We start from the raw sequence: 21018 nt of genomic DNA, 5'->3' as shown, positions 1-21018 counted from the left end.
TGTACACACACACACACACACATATATTATAATACATATATTATAAACAATTATTCATTGTTTATATGAAATTAAAATTTAACCGGTTGTTGTGTATTTCATCTGGCAATCCTATCCCAAGATCACATTCTCCCTCCCCTGCGTCCAATGATTTCTTTCCGTGGAACTTCAGAGATTCTAGATTTTAATACCTTTCTGGAATGATTCTAACACTTAAATAGTTCCTGAGTTGATCCCTAAGGTTCATCCAAACCATTTGGGCTCAACCTAATCCCACAGAGGAGTCTCATCTGTAGGTTCCTAATGGGTGCTGTTCCCAAATATACATGCAGTGCTCCAGGAGCCCTATAGTTAGGGTGTCTCAGGATAAACAACAGGTTAATTATAACTTAGTGCTAGATTAAAACTAGCTTTGGGGTAATAAGAAAGCTAATGAATACATGTGACACAACCTGGTGACATACTGCGATTTCATAGTACATTTTAACTCCATTCACTTTACAGAGACACTGATAATAATCACCATAAAATTCATTAGCCTTGGGGCATTTTGTTTTCTAAATATTAGGCCCCAAACAAATAAAGGAACAGATCTTCAATAAGATCATCTAATTATTTATGGACCAATAAAGAAGACTTTCAGTTTTCTTATATGGATCCAAAACATGAAAAATGGCCAAAATGTGCACAAGAGCCATGTAAAATTAGGATTTAAGTCAAGAAACAGCTTATGTGAAAAATGACTTGCACCTAGATTTTCTTGGTCAAATAGTTCATCATTATTTATTTATTTTTTAATGTTTATTTATTTATTTTGAGAGAGGGAGAGTGAGCAGGGATGGGAGGGTCGCAGAAAGAGAGGGAGAGAGAGAATCCCAAGGAGGCTCTACACTGTCAGTACAAAGCCAGGTGGAGGGTTCAAATTCACAAACTGTGAGATCATGACCTGAGCCAAGATCAACAGCTGGACGCTTAACCGACTGAGCCACCCTGGCACCCCAGTTAATCTTAATTTAGATGAAACTCACTTTTCACTGTTTTTGAAGACAATAAACTTACTGGCTTTCTGTTCAATATATATGCCTTAAATAAAATAATCAGAATACTTAACAAATCTTAACATAGTAAAGTATTTTTGTTTTTTCTACCTGCTTAAGTAATCTCTCTCTCTCTTCCATTGGAGATCCCATGCTTTTGTCTTCAGCAATCATTTGGTCTCGATGGGACTCCAAGTCATAAAGTTTTTCATGCAGCAATACAGCCTCCTGTTTAACCTGGGAGTGTGCTATTTCCTAGTGAGCACAAAAAGAAGAAAAATTTAATTGCATTTTATAAAAACTACTCTCAAGTAGGTTTTAGTTTATAAGAATTAGGACAAATTTAAGCCATCAGCATGTTCAAATAGAGATATCCAATATCTATACTACTCAATAATGCTACAAAGCACATTTGTAAATTGGAAGAATAAAAATAAACCTTTTCCTTCATAAGCCATTTTCAGTTTAAAATTCACAAGAAGATGGTGGTTTATTTTATCTTCTAAATATAACGCCTGAACAAAGACAGACATCTCTACCATTGGGAAGATAATTAAGAAATTGTCACAATGTATGTACAACTTAAACCACAACATTCATTTGGAAGTCCAAAGACCTGATCTCTAGAGGGAAGATATTTTCTCCTGGCTAGTCATATATATTCTACTACAATATTACAAGTTGAACTTTGTCACCCAAAGATATGTTGAAGTCCTAATCTCCAGTACCATGAATATGACCTAATTTGTAAAAGAGAGCACTCATAGATTTATTCCAGTTAAGATGAGGTCATTAGGATAGACCCTAGTTCAGTGTGAATGGTGTCCTTATGAGAAGATGTACAGACAGAGACAAAGAAGGAGAGTGCCATGTGATGACACAGGCAGAGACGAGTGATGCAGCTAAAATAAAGGAATGACTACCCAGGATTGATAGCCACCACCAGGAGCTAGGAAGAGGCAAGGAAGGATTCTAACAGTATCTCAGAGGGAACATGGCTCTGCTGATACCTTGATTTTAGATTTCTGGGCTCTAGAATGGTGAGAAAATTTGTTGTTTTAAGCCACCCAGTTGGTGTGGATTTATTACAGCAGTGTTAGGAAATTAATACACATACATAGGATAGTCTTGTATATTCACCACTATTCCACTGTTCACAAAGAGAAATTAAGGGCTGTGATAATTTTTAGATAACCAAAAGAGGTAGGGATGTTGACAGTGATGAGGATGAGGAGGAAAATGACATTTGGAGCTGTTATTAAGCAAGTGCCTGTGCCAGGCACTATATTCCATGTTCTTTAGACACTATCTCTAATATTCAAAGCAACTCTATCAGATAATACTATTATCTCTGTTTTACAGATGAAAAGACAGAGGATCTAAATCTAAATAATTTTCTAAGTTAGCAAAAATAAAAGTTAATGATGATATCTGAAACCAGGCCCACAGCATGAACAAGACCAAATTTTTAAGATGAAAGACCTCTTTTTTGGAAGCCAAAGAGAAGGATTAAAAAAAGGAAAAAGCGTGTAAGAGGAAATGTTTGAAAGTCTATTAAAAAAGCATCTTATAGAAGTGCCTGGCTGGCTCAGTTGGTGAAGAATGCGACTCTTGATCTCAGGATTGTAAGTAGGGACCACACTGTGTGCAGAGATTACTTAAAAATAAAATCTTGAAAGAAAAAAAAAAGCAGGGGTGCCTACGTGGCTCAGTTGATTAAGCGTCTGACTCTTGATCTCAGCTCTCAGCTCTTGATCTCAGAGCCAATAAAAAAAAGCACATATACAGCTCAATTAATCAATTAGCTTCAGGTCAAACAGCACGATAATAAAATACAGATAGAAGAAATACAGGTTATCTTGAGATACCCTTTTTCATAGCTATCTCCCCCTTCCTTCCTTCCTTCCTTCCTTCCTTCCTTCCTTCCTTCCTTCCTTCCTTTATTTATTTATTTAATGTTCATTTGTTTTTGAGACAGAGAAAGGAAGAGCATGAACGAGGGAGGGTCAGAGAGAGGGAGACAGAATCTGAAGCAGGCTCCAGGCTCCGAGCTGTCGGCACAGAGCCTGACACGGGGCTCGAACTCACGGACTGTGAGATCATGACCTGAGCCAAAGCCAGATGCTCGACTGAGCCACCCAGGCGCATCTCTCCCTTCCTTTTGCTTAATCATCCTAAAAACCTCTTCAAATTGTATCTCAATAAAACCGTTCCTGAATAAAACTCATGTTGATTCTTCACCTATGTTTTTTACATTCTGGTGAAATGAACAAGTAATACTTAGCATAGTAGTGAACACACAGTAGATATTCAATAAATACGAGTTAAATGATATCTGACACAATGTTTTCTTGAAGAACAAGTCCAAATAAAAAATAGAAGGAATCTGGCAAAAGTTAAATAAAATTAGTAACTTATACTTTTCCTGATTTGGGAATACTGTAAGTTTTATAAAATTTCATGTTATCTTACTCATACATGTTCTGATTCCAAAAAGTAGCAGCAATATAAACACTAAGTCCAAAAATATAGCTTATACCTCTTCCTGCAGAAACTAAATTTGCCAAGTGAAATAAGACCTGACATTCCCTACATACCCTAAAACAGATAGTGAGGAATTCTGTAGGGCAGCTGTGTTAATACTTAATATGGCCCTTATTCTTTGAAGCTTATAGAGATCTGTTACCATAGAGATCCAAAAAAATAAAAATTATATATACCCACATGAGGACAATCAGATATAGAAAACCATCTTAACATTTTAAGCAAACTACTTTTTCAACAGTAAATTTCCAAAAGAATTACAAAATACTCATGCTTAATTCTTTTTGCAAGACAGTAATCTTGTCAATCTACAAGTGTTCCCAATCCTACTATCATGATACCTACTGGAATCCATAGGAAATCAGGAAAGGCAGGCAAGGTTTGAGGTACAGACAGTATACTGAAGTGTAAAGGACATGAAAAGGTAGTTCACAGAAAAAGAAATACATTGGCCAATAAATATATAAAGAAATACTCAATTTCATGCATAAGCAAATGAAAATCAAAACAAGATAGAAATTTTTACCCATTAAACCAGCAAAAATGGAAAAAGTGGATAATGCTTGCCATTAATGAGTGCAGGGGAAAATAGGCACTCTCATACATTGAATCTAGAAGTAGAAAATGGAACCACCTCTTTGGAAGGCAATTTGGCAACCTGACATTTTAGAAGTGTGTATCCTTTGACCCACTGCAAGAAATTTATCTTAAGACATATTTACATAACTGCATAAAATGCATGTTTTTACTGAGCACTGTTTATAATACAAAAAAACTATAAACAACCTATTCATCTACAAGGCTATGTTATAGTTATACAATATAACACAGTGCAGTAATTTACAATAATGATTTACGACAATAATTACAATAATTTACAATAATAATTTACAATAATAGCTGAGGTGAATAGAATTCAAGAGAGAATGTTAAGTGAAAAAAAACCAAATCAAGCTGCACATGAAGTGTGAATCCCACGTGAGGTTTTCCATAACAATAAAACCAAGATAAGATTATGAGATTGTTGTAAAGATTAAACAACAATGCTGGTGATCTTTGCAAAGAGCTCAAAAAAAGCACATAGTAAACACTCAAAAAATACAAAGTACTTCTGTCTAGAAAGAGGGGATAAAACAGGCATTTTCACTTTTATCTTATTCAACTGTTTTGAATAAAAAATAATTTTTTGAATAAAAAAATTTTTCATTAAAAAACACATGTGCTTTTTAAATTAAAACTACTTTAAATAAACAAATAACAAATGCAAGCATTTACATCTTTAAAGTGATGAACTAATCTCTCTCCCTTTTCACTTTTATTAGACTCTTTCTTCACATGTCTTTAACTTACCATTAGATTTTACATGCCTCAGCAAGGCAGAATGATTCCTTTTGCACACAGTAGGTACTCAATAACTGAATCTAATTTCTTAACAAACTAGGATATTTGTGGTGATGAATGGGAAAAAAATTATACTCCTCTTAGTAAACTGCTAAATAAATATGTCCTTGAATGAGTTCCATTAATATATTTAGCTGAATTATCTTTTGTAGCTGAGTAATATAAGAACCTTTATTTGATTTTATACGTACAGCTTCCAAGCTCTCTTTTTTCATGTTCAGTGAGTCTAGTTGTTGCTGAAGTGTATCTAATTCCTAAGAAAAGGGAAAAAAGCAAATATATATGCAAGTTATATTTAGAATAATCTGTTTCTCAACATTTCAAATGTGGTTGTGGCAAATATGATTGTGGTTTTGTAAACATATTCAACTCATATCTTGCTATATGACTAGAATTTATTAACATTATTTGTATTTTTGTTAATTTCTTTCATTACTCCTAAAAACTATGCCATGATCTACCTTTAAAAATACCTTATGAGCTTGTCAAAGATAGCTAGCCCTTTACACAGTGAATCATCATTGTGTTTCAAGAATATTAAATATCAGAAGCCTTCAAATTAATGATGTCATTGTTTAAGGTCATGATTTTTAATTTTGATTTCTTAACTATGTTTTCATATATTTTGTCTAATTTCTTTTAGAGCCAACACATAATATACATGGCTCACTCCTAGGGACAAGACTTTTGAGCTGATTACTTATTCAAAAACAGCTGTGCAAGATTAATTACATTTTCATGGTATTCTGGCATTTCTGTAATAGTCTTTTCTTCAGTGTTTCATTTTATGTTATAAATCCTGAATAAAAAGTTATATTAAATTGTTGGTGAAGTGGGTGGATGAGTGGCTCAGCCAGTTGAGCATCTGACTCTTGATATCAGCTCAGGTCAGGATCTCACAGTTATTAGATGGAGCTAGCAGCCCCCTCTGTGCTAAGCATAGAGCTGGCTTGGGATTCTCTCTCTCTCCGCCTCCCCACCAAATAAATAAATGAACTTTAAAAAATAGTCAGTCAAGTAATATTTGAGAAACTATTCATTACTGGCATTCGTGAGGACTAATTCTCTGTGAACTGTTGGGTTAAGGGATATATAGGCATGTAAAGGCACTAACTTGCTAATCTAAGTCACCACCATAACTGAATGTTGGGAGAATTCTCAATGAGCCCTCAGCAGGCCCCCAAATTTTTACTTAAACACCATGATTAGGAAGCAAGAGATGTTCAAATCAAGGACACGGTAAAAGAGATGCTTATTAGGTGCTGCTTATTAGGCAGGAAAGAGAGTAAATATCTATATGGCTCTGGTATATGAGAGTTTTTATTATTTCCATTTACAGTTCATTTAAAAAAACAAGTGTTTTCATGAATCTTTGTAACATGCACAGAAATGAGTAATACAGTCAGATTAGGTCATTATGCAGCATACGCTAATGAAGTTTTCTAGATCAGTGCTTCTCAAATTTAAATGTCCATAAAAATTATCTGGAGACCTTGTTAAAATATTCTTATCAGTAGATCTCCAGGATGCCAATGCTGCCCATCTTCAGACCATATTTTTATTAGCAAGACTGCTGTATGCTTGGCACAGAACAGTGATTAGAATTACCTGCAACAATTTCTCATTTGTGGTTTTCATTTCTGTGTACTTGACTTGTTTTTCAGGAGACATGTTTTTGATAATGCCATCTGCTGCTTGCTTTTCCTGTTCAACTTCTTCTTCTACACTTCTAATTTGTTTTTCCTTCCTGAAATCAAAAGCAAGCATGTAATATTCCTCTTACTATATTGAGGGGGAAAACATCAATTAATTTTTCTCAGGTCATGGTCTGAACTAAATAGGGTAAAGTTATTTAACATAGTTTGTAATCCTTATAGATGTACAAAAACTTCTATTTAGAGAACAAACTAGCAGTTGCTGGGGAGGAGAGGGTGAGGGGTGGGCAAAAATGGGTGAAGGGGAGTGGGAGATACAAAGTTTCCAGTTATGGAATGTATAAGTCATAGGGATGAAAAGTACAGCATAAGTAATATAGCCAATGGCATCGATATAGTGTTGTATGGTGATGGTAACTTGTGGTGAACGTTGCATAACATATAGAGCTGTTGAATCACTAAGTAACATTATGTGTCAACCATACTTCAATTAAAAATTAATAAGAAAATCCCTTATACATCCAAAAAAAATAATTTGGTCCCATCAGCACAGATTTATTTTACGTCTTTTTCTTCTCAATCCCCAAATCCTTCTATTTCCTTAGTGTCCATTTTACTTTATTAGAAAACACAAAGATTATCACAGAAAATCCTTAAAGCCATATATATACAAGGATGTGTTTACACTTTGCCATATCCTCAAGAGAAAGAAGACAGTTAAATTTTAGAATAGTGGGTTTTAAACATCTTTTGGCTATAGAATTCTTTGACCAAATGAAATCTTGTATGGTAGTTCACCATGTAAATGATATAAAGTAACACTGCTCTGACTGATCTGAGAGTAAGGAAACCTACAGTGCAATTTGATTAAAAAACAATCAGAGCTTTAGAATAATAATATATTTTGCTTATCTACAGCTTTAATTAAAATTGGTGTTCTGGGGCACATGGGTGGCTCAGTCTGTTAAGCGTTCAACTCACTCTTAATTTTGGCTCAGGTCATGATTCATGGTTTGTGGGACAGAGCCCCACATTGGTCTCTGTGCTTAGAGCACGGAGCCTGCTTGGGATTCTGTCTCTGCCCCTCTCCCACTTGTACTTCTTCTCTCTCTCTTTCTTAAAAATAAACTTAAAAAAAATTGGTATTCCCAAAGTTATCAACTATATTTTAGCACTGCAAAATAATAAATTTATTTCCCTAAAAACATAACAGGAACATCACGAGTGTAATCATATAAAAGTAGTAGTGACTAAATTAATTATAAACAATAACCATCTTTATCATACAATCACAAGAAATACCAGTGATGTGTCACTTATTACCTAAGCAAGGTCAATTATCAATATGGTAGAGAAAAATTCTGAAAAAAATAGAAAGATGCTAGTTATCATGTAAATACTTAAAGACTGACATATAAAAAGACTACTTGAAGATAAATGTTTAGTCTCAACATCAAAATTTCTATTTTGTGTTTCAAAATATGAGTCTTCTACTATTTAATCTTTCACATGTAGATATCAACTTCTACAGTTTTCACAATCTCTCTCTAAACCCTGTAGATGCACCTATCCTCCACACCTTTTATACACATACCCCACTACCAGAATAAAATAATCTAAACTAAGAAATTTTCCTACAAATAATATCTCATAATAACCCAATAAAAGATGAACAAAATCAGGGGTGCCTGGCTGGCTCAAGTGCAGGAGCATGCGACTCTTAATCTCAGAGTTGTGAGTTCAAGCCCAACATGGGATGTAGAGATTACTTAAATAAATAAAACTTAAGAAAAAAAAAATGAACAAAATCAAACAACCTGGAATTTCTATTTATTTTTGTCTCACTGCTGGACAGAGTGATATCTTCACTTTGAATTTCAATTACTATAGTACAACAAATGCTGAACTGATACGGGTTTACGGGCTCACAGAACTTTCAAGCAGAAAAGGTCATCTATTGCAATCTCTTTGTTTCATAGATTAAGGATACTAGGCTCAGAGGAGTTAATCTTTTGGAACTAACTCATTCTAAATTCCATGATTATTCACTATCAATAAGGAATCTTAACCATGTTTTTGCCTGATTTATCTGTCTACTGTAGTAATATGGGAGCTCATACTATACAGTATTCTATTTCACAGATGAGAAGCTGCAGCATAAGGAAGGTAACTCATTTTTTGAAGGCCACACAATGCCAAGTGTCAGGTCTTTTGATGCTCTGAGCACTTTGCTCCTGTTATAACTTGGCAGTAAAACCACCAATGACAGTGTCATAAAAATGAGTAAATAACAAAGTTGAAACTCAGGGGAATACAAAACTTGGTGGTATCTTTTCAACTTGAGTCTTTCTAAACACAAAATACCCTTAGGACTAACTTTAAATCACTCTAACAATATATCTTTTAAAGTATGCATTCTCAATATTATATACTTTAACTTGCAAAGTGAATTTGCTAATATTTAAATTTTTCAAGAGTAATTAAGAAACACAAAGGTTAAACAACGCACTTTGTTACGCTAAAAAAGTCAAAGATGACTTTAAGAAACTATTCTTCTAGTCAATCTTTTGCTAAGGAAGTCTAGTTTTTTTTTAATCACGTGTTCACTAGGTACAAAGGTTAAAACATAAGTGAAATGTAATCATATGACATACTTTTTTTTAGTGGTGTAGAAGAAACAGTAGACTCCTTAGCACACAAATCTGAGACAAAAGAAAAAAGTAAAGGTAAGATCCTATATATTTATAGGTTTGGTGGTTGCTGGTGAATTAAAAAAACATATTTAGATTTGTTAAGTCTGTACAAAAATCTTTAATAAGTGATGAAAGAGGAGAAAATATGATATCTTCACATGATCTACTTTAGAAATATACACCTGGGACATGGCCAAAAAACTTTCTCGAATAAAGTTATAATGCAATGCAAACTAATTTTTCTTTTTTTGGGGGAAAAAGGTTGCATCTAGCTAATCAAATATATAAGATCTTTTTATTTTGAAATATGTTAATCACAGAGCATTCTGAAAAATGACATTAACTTAAAACAAATTTAAAAGATGAAAAAAAAAACCAAAACAACTGGCCGCTAATTGGTAATTGCTGAAATTAGGTGTGACTATTCTCCTTGCTCAGAGGTTTTCTCTTGAAATTTTCCATTATAAAAATGTTTAAGTTTGCAAAAAAAATCTATAAAATGGTTGACTACAAAAGTGAAGTTAATCATGAACTGTTAATATCTTCAAACACATCAAATTCTGGCGTAACTAAAATATTTAATGGCAAACCTATATATACATTTTATTTAACAAAACCAACATAATTGCAGCATCTTTTTATTTCATGGTATGAAAGTCATAGGAAGTAAATAACCAAAAACTCCCAAGAAACTTATACTTGAAAACGCACTAAGGGGAACACTATTCTTTACCTATTATTTACTTTTGTGTAAAGCTTTTTTTTCCTGTAAGGTAGGCTGTAAGCTAAGTCAAAAGGCACTTTATTTTGTAAATTAAAAGAAACTGTTATTCCATTTGTTCTTTATTTTTTTATCACTAAATTCAAACCCAAGTATCATTTCAAAATAAATTTCAAATTGAGAAAAAATTCCAATGGGAGGAAAAAGGCAGTAATAGATATCTTCTTTTTACACCAATGTTTTAAATGCGGTAAAGTGACTCAAGGACAATCTGCATAATCTATCTACTGGCTAGCTATTCCACCCACCTGATTTCTTTAAGATAGCCAATAATGCTAGCAAATGTTTTTGTCTAGGGACTTCTCTACTCGGGTTGTGATGGTCAACATCCACTCCCTCTTTGATTTATTAAAAAAAAAATTTTTTTAATATTTATTTTTGAGAGAGACAGAGTACAAGCAGGGGAGGGGCAGAGAGAAAGGGAGACACAGAATCTACAGGTTTCAGGCTCTGAGCTGTCAGCACAGAGCCCGATGATGAGGAGCTAAAACCCACGAACTGCAAGATCATGACCTGAGCTCAAGTAGGACACTTAACCGACTGCGCCATCCAGGTGCCCCCACCCCTCTTTTAATCTTTCCCCTTCCAAAAGACACACAAAATATATGAAAAGCCCCGCAGACTGTGTAGTCCAATCAATGCATTTCATAGCTTTAGACCTAACAATGCTTGAGATTTGCTGAACACTTTCTTATACAGAATCTACCTTAAGCTCTGCATATATATTGCTCCTAACTCTGAAATTTATCAAAAAATGGGGAAAAATCCTTTTCTAATCTTATCACCTTTAGCACACTAGAGAAAGCAATTATTAGTATGAAATAGAGGATAAAGATCATAAATTACACATTGGTTTATAGTCCTGCCTGATCTCTCCATTACATACTTTAGCTGCTTCTTTTCCACATAATTTCTTAGAATCAGCTCATTTTTTTTTGTAGCCTATTTGCTTCCTTTAATGATCCCTATCCTACTTATTTCTGAAAAAAATAGGACTTTTCCCTTACTCACCACTACCTTACCTACATTTGCACCCTCACTAAGAACTTTGCTACCCCACTGATAAATACTGACACAAGCCATTGACAAGGCTGTACACATGTTTCTAGAGGTGGTTAAACAGGGGTAAAGTACCTTTTATGTATGAATTAGGGATCCCCTTTTGTGGACAATGTTCTGGAATAAGAGCTTGAACTCATTTCTGATTTTAAAAGAATCAGATTCTAAATCTGATTCTAAAAGAATCTGATTCTGAGTCTACATCCAGTTTGTGAAATCTAGGACAGCAGTGGCTTTTTCTAATAAATTTAACTATGGTAAAGGAGAAATAAAAGAGATATAAGTATAAACAAATCAACATACTGAAGGTAATGAGAAAGTGAACTAAAATAGACCAAAACTGAAATAACAGTAAATTCCTCATTGCTAATGAGGCAACAACAGATTTTATAACTTGAAATGAGGCTTGCTCATTCTGAATAGTTTTCTACTTCCTGCTCTGATGGAATAAACTTACCCTTTAAAATATTAAGTATCGCATTGCAAGAAATGCTATAAGATTTAAAAGACTAAATTTCAGAAAGCCAATAAGGATTATAACAGCATATATTCATATCCTCTTAAATGATCATTTGTTTGCAATATAGTTTTCTAATGCTGACTTTAAGAAAACAGATAAAAACAAGAAACATCAAGGTCATGAATAAAATGACTAAATGGAAAGTAATTATTTAGCAACAAGAGTTTACTCAAATTAATGGCAATTTCCAGTTAAAGATGGCATGTTGGATGTACAAGTTAACTTTGACTCCTGACCCAAACCTGACTTAAATGAAAATAAAAAGTAATAAGGACAAAGAGAATGGAAGAGAGGGCAACAGCAATAAAACCAAGAAACTTGAAAGTTAATGGTTAAGTGGAATCTAGGAAAGCAAAATGTTTCCAAGCCAGCAGTGGGGCAAGCTGAGAAGTTGCTTGAATTATACCACAGAACCCATAAATGGCCCAGAAACTGGCAGCACCAGGTACTCTGGAACTGGAGAAGAAAGGAATAAAACATAGTTAAAATTCTTCCTCCTTGCCTCTGCCCAGCCAAGTAAAGTTCCTCTCCTACATAAGCACAAGACTGAGGCCTTTTTTTTCTCTCTGGAGAGAATACAACAAAGGGAATCTGGGCACTAAGCACAAGTGAATGCAGGAATGTTAGGCCAAAAACGGGGAGTAAGTTAAAGTTTACATACTAATTACTGAGATAAACCCCCTTTTTCACCACTCAGCTCTCAGCTCACTACCTGGCCTTATCTGTTCAGACAGTTGAAAGTCATTTTGGAAAAGCCAACCAGTCCAAGAGAAAAACAAAACAAAACAAAACAAAATAAAAAAACTAAGGATAATAACATTTAGGGATTCCCAAGAAAAAGTCCAGCAATTTCATTCTAAGTAAGGCCTAAGGAGAGACTTCTTTAAGAAGATGGAACGTTAAATATCTAATAAGTATAAACTATTTAGCGATATGTTAGGGGAGAGTTTAGGTATCAATTCATAAAAAAAATTAAAAAAAAAAAACCTAAGCACATGAAAAATACAGTAATTTAGAGGAAAAAAAAGTGTACAGGAACAGGAAAGTAATCCTGTTACATGGCTCAGTCATTAACAGTATTTATACGTTCATGATAAGCCCTGAATACTCATCTAGCCAAAATTATAAGTAACTATGTTTGGAGAATGAAGAGATAAAAAGCATACATTTGATGGATTGGAGATGAAGGTAGCAAGTGTTTGAAAAAGAGCTCTCAACTCCTACGGTTTTAAGTCAATGGATTATACCAACAGACAATGCCTAAAATCTAAAAAAACCAAGAAATAACAATATAAGCATATTAAACATGTACACATATGTATGTATATAAAACTTTCTTTCATGCACATTATTAAAATTTTAAAATATACAACCAGTTCTATTAAATTTCTTTTCAATCAATTCAGGAACTCATAAACATTCTAAAATATATTCAAATTTCATTTGCCAGGAGCTTTCCAATTTGTTAAGATTAGAGAGCAAGGAAGAGTTCAGGGACATGTACTTGTTTTACATTTTACATATTTTAAGAAAAAATAGATTTACAAGGAGAAAAAAGGAAATCAAAATGTCCTCAATCATCTCTAAAGTTCTAGTATCCTACTGAGATGAAAATACTCTCTTTTCTATCAGGCTTGCGATATGAAAACTACATGCATCACAATCTTGTTTTGGCCCCTCTCCATGCTATTGTTATCAGACGACAGCCAGTCTTCTAGAACAGTAAGTTTTTACAACCAATATTTTCAAAGGTATACTTTGTGTACATTTAGTAAAATATCCCAAGACAATAAAAGAAAAAAATCCAAGCTATCACAACCAAATGTTTAGCTGTCTATATTCAAAATCTGTGATATGTAAGCTGGATTCTAATTTGACAAAAGCAGTCTATAAATTTTTTTTTATAAATTGAAAACACATGCTTTTTATTTATTTTTTTATTTTAGACAGAGAGCACATGTTCGAGTGGTGGAAAGGGGCAGATGGGGGGGGAGAGAGGGAGAGGGAGAGGGAGAGGGGGAGGGAGGGAGGGAGGGAGGGAGAGAGAGAGAGAGAGAGAGAGAGAGAGAGAGAGAGAGAGAGAACAAGTAGGCTCAATGCTCAGCCATGGAGCCAAACGTGGGACTTGATCCCACAACTCTGGGATCATGACCTGAGTCGAAATCAAGAGTCGGACACAAATGACTGAGCCACCCAGGTGCCCCCATTTTTTTTTTTAACTTAGTTCTTTAAAAGTTTTCACTATAAAATGTGAGATTAGTTTCAGGACATAAACACCACTGTCTTGTTTTAAGTAATCTCTACTCCCAAAGTGGGGCTCAAACTCAGGGCCTGAAGATTAAGCGTCACATGCTCTACCAACTGAACCAGCCAGGCACCCCCAAACACTACTTTTTAAAATGTAGGAATTTTTTTTTAAATCATATATTTATGAGGAAAATTATTGAGTTGTTGAGTTGAAAATTATGAGAGTTGAGTTGGACGTTTAACTAAGCCACCCTCGTGCCCCAATAAATATTTTCTTTTAAAACACGAAACTGAGTTGTTAATTCTATAGAGTTATATCTTGAGTAGTATTTCTGAATGATTTAATAGCCCTAGTGTTGGTAGCTCTGATTTTTAAAAACAACAAATTTTAAGTTTCATTATAAATCTGCACAAATGAAGTACTAAATAAGAGAATTATTATTTGCCATGTATTTCCACATACATAAATGGAATTACACCCATAGTCTTTCTTTCTGTAATAACATAAAGTATATATGGTAAACTAGAAGATCTTTGCTCAATTACATGTATCAGAATTTCCTTAATCTTCAGTATTTCATCCCGATAAAGAAATAAAAGTATTTTCTTTACCTTTTTTACACTGTAACATCAAATATTAGAGAGGAAATATTTCCTAAAACTATTTTCTCCTAAATATCTAATTACCTGGATATGAAAATTTGGGAAATTCTGTTAATATTTTTCCTAATTAATTTCTGATTTTTTCTTTTTTAGGAAGTCAAATATAATTTCACTGAAATGAATTATTCGTTAATTCCAGTGGATATCAATAAAAACATTACTATACTTGATCTCAGTTATAACCAAATTTCTCTGAATGTTACAGACACAAGGGTTCTACAGACCTATTTTTTACTCACTGAACTCTATTTGATTGAGAACAATATCATTATGTTATATAATAACAGCTTTGGTAACCTCTCCAACCTAGAAATTTTAAATATTTGTACAAACTCCATCCACATAATTCAACAGGGTGCGTTCATAGGCTTAAATAAACTAAAACAGTTACATCTCTGTCAAAACAAAATATTTCAACTGAATCCTGATATATTTGTGCCTCTAAAAAACCTAATACTTCTGAATCTGCAAGGCAATTTGATAAGCTATTTTGATGTACCACGAATGTTTCATCTGGAATTAATAATTTTATATGGAAATCCATGGAACTGCTCTTGTAGTCTACTGAATTTGCAGAAATGGTTGAACACCTCAAATGTGACACTAGGTAAGCTAACATAATTTAATCAAAACCAAAATGTGATTGATTTTTGATTGTTTCAGCCCAGGAAAGTCTCTCACTTCATGTTTTAAAGAAAAAGAAACTATTCCTGTTTAAGGGAAGCAGGAAGAAACAATAAAAAGTAATTGCTGAATAGATGTTCTTCTTCTGCCTTTCAGGAAAAAAAAAAAAAAAAAGAAAATTTTAAATGTTCTATATATGTGAAATGATACTATCACTTCATGTATTAAGTTTGCAGTGTGAATACATAAGAGTAATTTTTTTTAGGTATTTCCTTTTCTTAGGATATCCTGCCAGAGAGTAGATAAAAACTGGTGCCCTATTTGCTTAACTGCAAACCATGCTCTGCCTGTGATCAATTTTCACCACAATCTTAATCATACCATCTTTACTTTAATACATAAACTAAACAATAAACATATTACACTTGAACTATATTCATAAAATAACTTAATAAACAAGAATATGAATCTTTCCCTTATAGTGTTGCTAGGCAAATACAAGAGTTTCTTTCTTATAATCTTTAATGACGACAGGTCATTACCAAAAATTCTAGGTAAAAATAATTATAAAATGTTAGCTATAAAAATTTACTAATATTATTAATCTTATTTTCCGTAACAAATCTTAATTCTGATTTACCAGAAAATGAGAACATCACCACATGTGCCTACCCAGATATCCTGAAACGCTATAGTATCACAACTGTACCATACAATGCTGAATGCTACTCAAAATTTTCTCCACCTATAAATGAAGATCTTTATAACCACTCTCAGTCCATTAACAATTCAACATTTAACAGCTCTTTGAACAACTTAAAAAATTCAGGTAATGTACTGGTCTTAAATATTAATATTGGGGCAGTAGACTAAATAAACTGAATTTTAAATTTCTAGAAACAATGTAAAAGAACAATTCCTCATTTCAACAAAAGATTTACAAAATACTAGGTTTCCAAACCAGGTTCTGCCAGTTACCATCCAATGCCATAATGCAACTTATTTAACTTCTCTGAGCCTTACTTTCGACTGGTTAAGTAACAATTCTCAACAGGTATAAATCAATAATGTTTTAAGGTGAATTGATAAACAGTATCTGCAAAGATAGGTAGCTATTTTGAAAAAAAGGTATTTTCTCACCACACTATGAAATATCTTAATTTATTGCAGTCTTAGTAACTTTTGTTTAAAGAAAATTAGAATGTGTGTTTATTTCTAATACCAATACTATGGAGTTATTAGGACATGTAATTATGATTATTTTATTTTTGTCAATTTAACAAAATCTCTTTCTCTCTCTCTCTCGGTATTCCAATTAAGAACATACACTTCTTGGAAAAAGCTGGGCTTTTCTTCTCGGTGTGGTAGTCACTGTACTGATGACTTCATTCCTCATTTTTATTGCTATCAAATGCCCAATATGGTATAATTTTCTGCTTAGTTACAATCATCATCGCCTGGAAGAGCATGAAGCAGAAACCTATGAAGATGGTTTTACTGGAAATTCAAGTTCTCTTTCACAGGCCTCACATACAAACTCTGAAGAAACTACAGTAATATTTGAACAACTACATTCATTTGTAATAGACGATGATGGGTTTATTGAAGACAAATATATAGATACTCATGAATTACGTGAAGAAAATTAATTCTCTTCAATGTTTGATTCTTTAAAAATGTTATTGGCTCACTCACAGTTTAGACATAGAGATTAGGCATGTGACATACCAAACTGTGGCTAGTAATACTTTCATATTAATTACAACACATGAATATCATAAAATCATGTTTTTCTCATTGGTACTGAGCAAGTATGTGCAAATATAGTAAACGACATTATCCGGTAGCTAACAGTTACAACAGAAGCATTACTTTTCTCAGCAGTATTCAGGAGACCATACATCCTAATAAGAAAAAGACCTAAAGTAAATTATTCATTAATTAAAATGAACTGATTCTCATATTAGCCCAGATATTTGATTCACTACATATTAAATTATATTAACATTTATTGACTGGAGTAAGTGAAAAATAAAGGTTTTGGATATGAGAAGTCAAAGTGAAGAAGCTTAAATATACAACAGACTAAGATTGATTTTATGCTCATAGAATGAATTCATGGAATTGGAAAATATTTTTTCAATGCTTCCAGAATTAGCACAATAAATTTCCTGAAAATTTAGTACTAACTTAAAGCCCAGGCACAATGTCCAAGCACAATCCCTAACAAGTTACTACTGATTTCCAAAAAAAAAAAAAAAAAGTACCGATTTTGTCTATAAAGAAAGACCATCACCATAATGCATGGTCGTCACAAATGAACGGTATGGTGGCTTCCAAAGTGGCTATCACAAGGATCTGTGAATCCTGTTTTTAAAAATCTATTTTTTTCCCTCTCTTAGGAGAACTCTATTCAAATGAATTTGGCTGGACGTGAGAAATTTCCAATGATCCAGGCACAGCTGTTTGGGATCCTGTAGATGGAGCAATGTTTCCCAAATTGTTTTACAGAATATTAATTTCCAGAAAAATGCCCAGAAATATTTATAAGGGAGGAAAAGGTACATGGACAAATTACTACAGAATTCCTATAGGAAATACTGAGTTTAAACAAAGTGAAACAAGACTCTTTGTCATATGACTTATTTGAAACTCTACTAAGCTAAAGTACTCTGCTCTTCAAGAACCAAGTTTTAAGAATTTTCCAAACTTACTTGACAACAAAACCCTTTATTTGAAGTATGCCCATAAAGAGTTCATAGCACATTAATGGTCCAAAAAATGTAGTTTGGACAACAATGGCCTTAAACTATTATAGGAAGGGTCTGAAGTTAATTATTTACTAATTCTTATTATTTACTAATTCAGTTGGCTGCAATCATAATTTAACAACTTAATGCAAACAGTGGCATTAAAAGCTGTAAAAAACAATCCATCATTTTTACCTTCCATATGGGTGGAAATTAAGTGTATTTATCTATATCTTTTAGAGAAGAGAACATCTCTAAAACACTAAAATAAAATACATTTATAGATGAAATAATACAATATCTTTAGAACTTCTTCATCGTAATACAGGGAAGGCAGTAGTGAGTGCCTAGAGGTCTGTATGGAGCAGGAATGGATATGAGCTGATGGAGCTGGGAGATGGGAACATAAGCGTTTAATACACTGTTTTATTTTTGTGTCATTTCTCAAAATGCCTATGCACCTAATAGTTTCTTAGAAAAAAGAAACTAAAAATAATGTAGATATGTGTTATATTCTGCAGAATAGCCATTATACCAATAGTAAATTCAGCTCAAATGTCTAATGAGGAAAATAAAAACTGTTAAGGATGATATATATATGCCCTGTCAAATAGAACTCACTTATTTATAATGTATATTTGTCTGTGTTTATAGAAACATGTTTTCAATAAAGGACATAAATGTTTTACATGTAAAATTTCTTACTAGATAATATCATTTATACTTTATTGTTTTAAATCTCAATGGAAATAATTATGGAAACAAAATGCACCTTTTTTTTTTAATTTTTTAAATTTTTTTAAATTTACATCCAAATTAGTTAGCATATAGTGCAACAATGATTTCAGGAACAGATTCCTTAGTGCCCCTTACCCCCATCCTCCCTCCCACAACCCCTCCAGTAACCCTCAGTTTGTTCTCCATATTTATGAGTCTCTTCTGTTTTATCCCCCTTCCCGTTTTTATATTATTTTTGTTTCCCTTCCCTTATGTTCATCTGTTTTGTCTCTTAAATTCCTCATATGAATGAAGTCATGGTATTTGTTTTTCTCTGACTAATTTCACTTAGCATAATACCCTCCAGTTCCATCCACATAGTTGCAAATGGCAAGATTTCATTCTTTTTGATTGCCAAGTAATACTCCATTGTATATACATACCACATCTTCTTTATCCATTCATCCATCAATGGACATTTGGGCTCTTTCCATACTTTGGCTATTGTTGATAGTGCTGCTATAAACATGGGGGTGCATGTGTCCCTTCGAAACAGCACACCTGTATCCCGTGGATCAATTACTGGGTCGTAGGGTAGTTCTATTTTTAGTTTTTTGAGGAACCTCCATACTGTTTTCCAGAGTGGCTGCACCAGGTTGCATTCCCAAAAATGCACCTTTTTCTAAAAAGCTATTATTTTACCAAAATATCATTTCCTAAGAGACAAATATTAATACTGAAAAAAATGTAGTAAAATGAAATACTACACGAGCAAACTACATCTATTTTCTTAAAACTCTTATAATTGAATACTGGCATGCAAAACTAAATTTTTTTTTTTTGGCATGCGTAACTAAATTAAAACCAAGTTTCTTAATACTGTAGTAATATATTAAGGCTGCATAATATAACTAACTTATTATGAATAGGTGTTACATAATAAACCAGATGGTTTAGTCACCACACTAAATCACTAAATGGTAGTACTATAAAAGAGAATGAAAAAAAGTTTTTAGACTTGCCTTCTCAAGGTATGAAATTACTTGTTCCCTTTGAATGTGGTCAAGATACAGCCTTGTGTTATTGAGATGTTGACCATCTGATTAACACATGACGTAAGTCTATCCCTCTGCATATAAAAGTAAACTTCTTGAAGGTAACTTTTGTTCTTAATTTAATTTTCTGCTTAACAGGGTCAGGAGAACCAATTTCACTCAGCCTCAATTACAAACTGCCAATATTAAGTTTGAAAGTTCTCACATTTCAGGACAAACTACCGTATTTTTTTTTTTTAATTTTTTTTTTTCAACGTTTATTTTATTTTTGGGACAGAGAGAGACAGAGCATGAACAGGGGAGGGGCAGAGAGAGAGGGAGACACAGAATCGGAAACAGGCTCCAGGCTCTGAGCCATCAGCCCAGAACCCGACGCGGGGCTCAAACTCACGGACCACGAGATCGTGAACTGGCTGAAGTCGGACGCTCAACCGACTGCGCCACCCAGGCGCCCCACAAACTACCATATTTTAAGAACTTTTTCCTCAACTAAATGAACCTAATAGACATAAAGCCTGTGGCATTCTTAAATTTATAATCTGTGAGTTATCTTTCTGGATGAAATATCTATAAAACATGTACATATAATATATACAAATCTGACTTGAATATTATACAACTGCAGATAAATGAGGAAATAAATGAGGACCTAAATGTTCTAGACTCTAAAGGTTCTAAACTCTATAAAAAACACTTTATATAGTTTTTTTTTATCAAAGTCCGTTATAAAATATAAATGGACTACAGTTTATTATTTATTCCTTAGGTACCTAGGAGAGTATTTTATGTATGGTAAGTGATAAATACTTGCTAAATGGTTTAAAACCAGAACAAAAACAACAGTGAAAAAGAAAATTTTCTAGTAACAACCTGGTCACCATAAATATGGAATTTGCTTTGTAAATGGGAAGGGACTTCCAGGATTTGCAATTTCTTTTTTTTTTTTTTTTTTCAACATTTATTTATTTTTGGGACAGAGAGAGACAGAGCATGAACGGGGGAGGGGCAGAGAGAGAGGGAGACACAGAATCAGAAACAGGCTCCAGGCTCTGAGCCATCAGCCCAGAGCCCGACGCGGGGCTCGAACTCACGGACCGCGAGATCGTGACCTGGCTGAAGTCGGACGCTTAACCGACTGCGCCACCCAGGCGCCCCTGGGATTTGCAATTTCTAAGGCACACTTTATAACAGCATCAAACGATAGATTGATGCTTTGTTTTTAATCAACAGAAAAATTATATTTATCTTCCAAATGTTTTAAAATTACCTGTA

The 21018-nt window shown here is 33.5% G+C and overlaps 2 protein-coding genes across 3 annotated transcripts in view; one reads left to right on the top strand and one right to left on the bottom strand.

Moving 5' to 3' along the window:
• Positions 1-21018, bottom strand: part of IFT74 (intraflagellar transport 74) — an 89846-nt gene that overhangs the window by 39535 nt on the left and 29293 nt on the right. For both annotated transcript variants that reach the window (XM_025922474.2, XM_086685421.1), the window contains exons 9-11: positions 6591-6729; positions 5174-5236; positions 1149-1292 (exon numbers count right to left, since the gene is read on the bottom strand). In XM_025922474.2, coding sequence (XP_025778259.1) covers positions 1149-1292; positions 5174-5236; positions 6591-6729 — 346 coding nt within the window. The remainder of the gene's footprint in view (positions 1-1148; positions 1293-5173; positions 5237-6590; positions 6730-21018) is intronic.
• Positions 9263-17185, top strand: LRRC19 (leucine rich repeat containing 19). Its single transcript, XM_025922561.2, has 5 exons — positions 9263-9363; positions 13323-13412; positions 14694-15207; positions 15868-16053; positions 16545-17185. The coding sequence occupies exons 2-5, from the start codon at positions 13332-13334 to the stop codon at positions 16871-16873; spliced, it is 1110 nt and encodes a 369-aa protein (XP_025778346.1). The 5' UTR covers positions 9263-9363; positions 13323-13331; the 3' UTR covers positions 16874-17185.

Source organism: Puma concolor, chromosome D4 (assembly GCF_028749965.1).
Source record: "Puma concolor isolate L17-30 chromosome D4, mPumCon1.1.hap2, whole genome shotgun sequence".
Taxonomy (NCBI): domain Eukaryota; kingdom Metazoa; phylum Chordata; class Mammalia; order Carnivora; family Felidae; genus Puma; species Puma concolor.
Note: the sequence above shows the minus strand (reverse complement) of the source record. Positions and strands in the feature narration are given on the sequence as shown.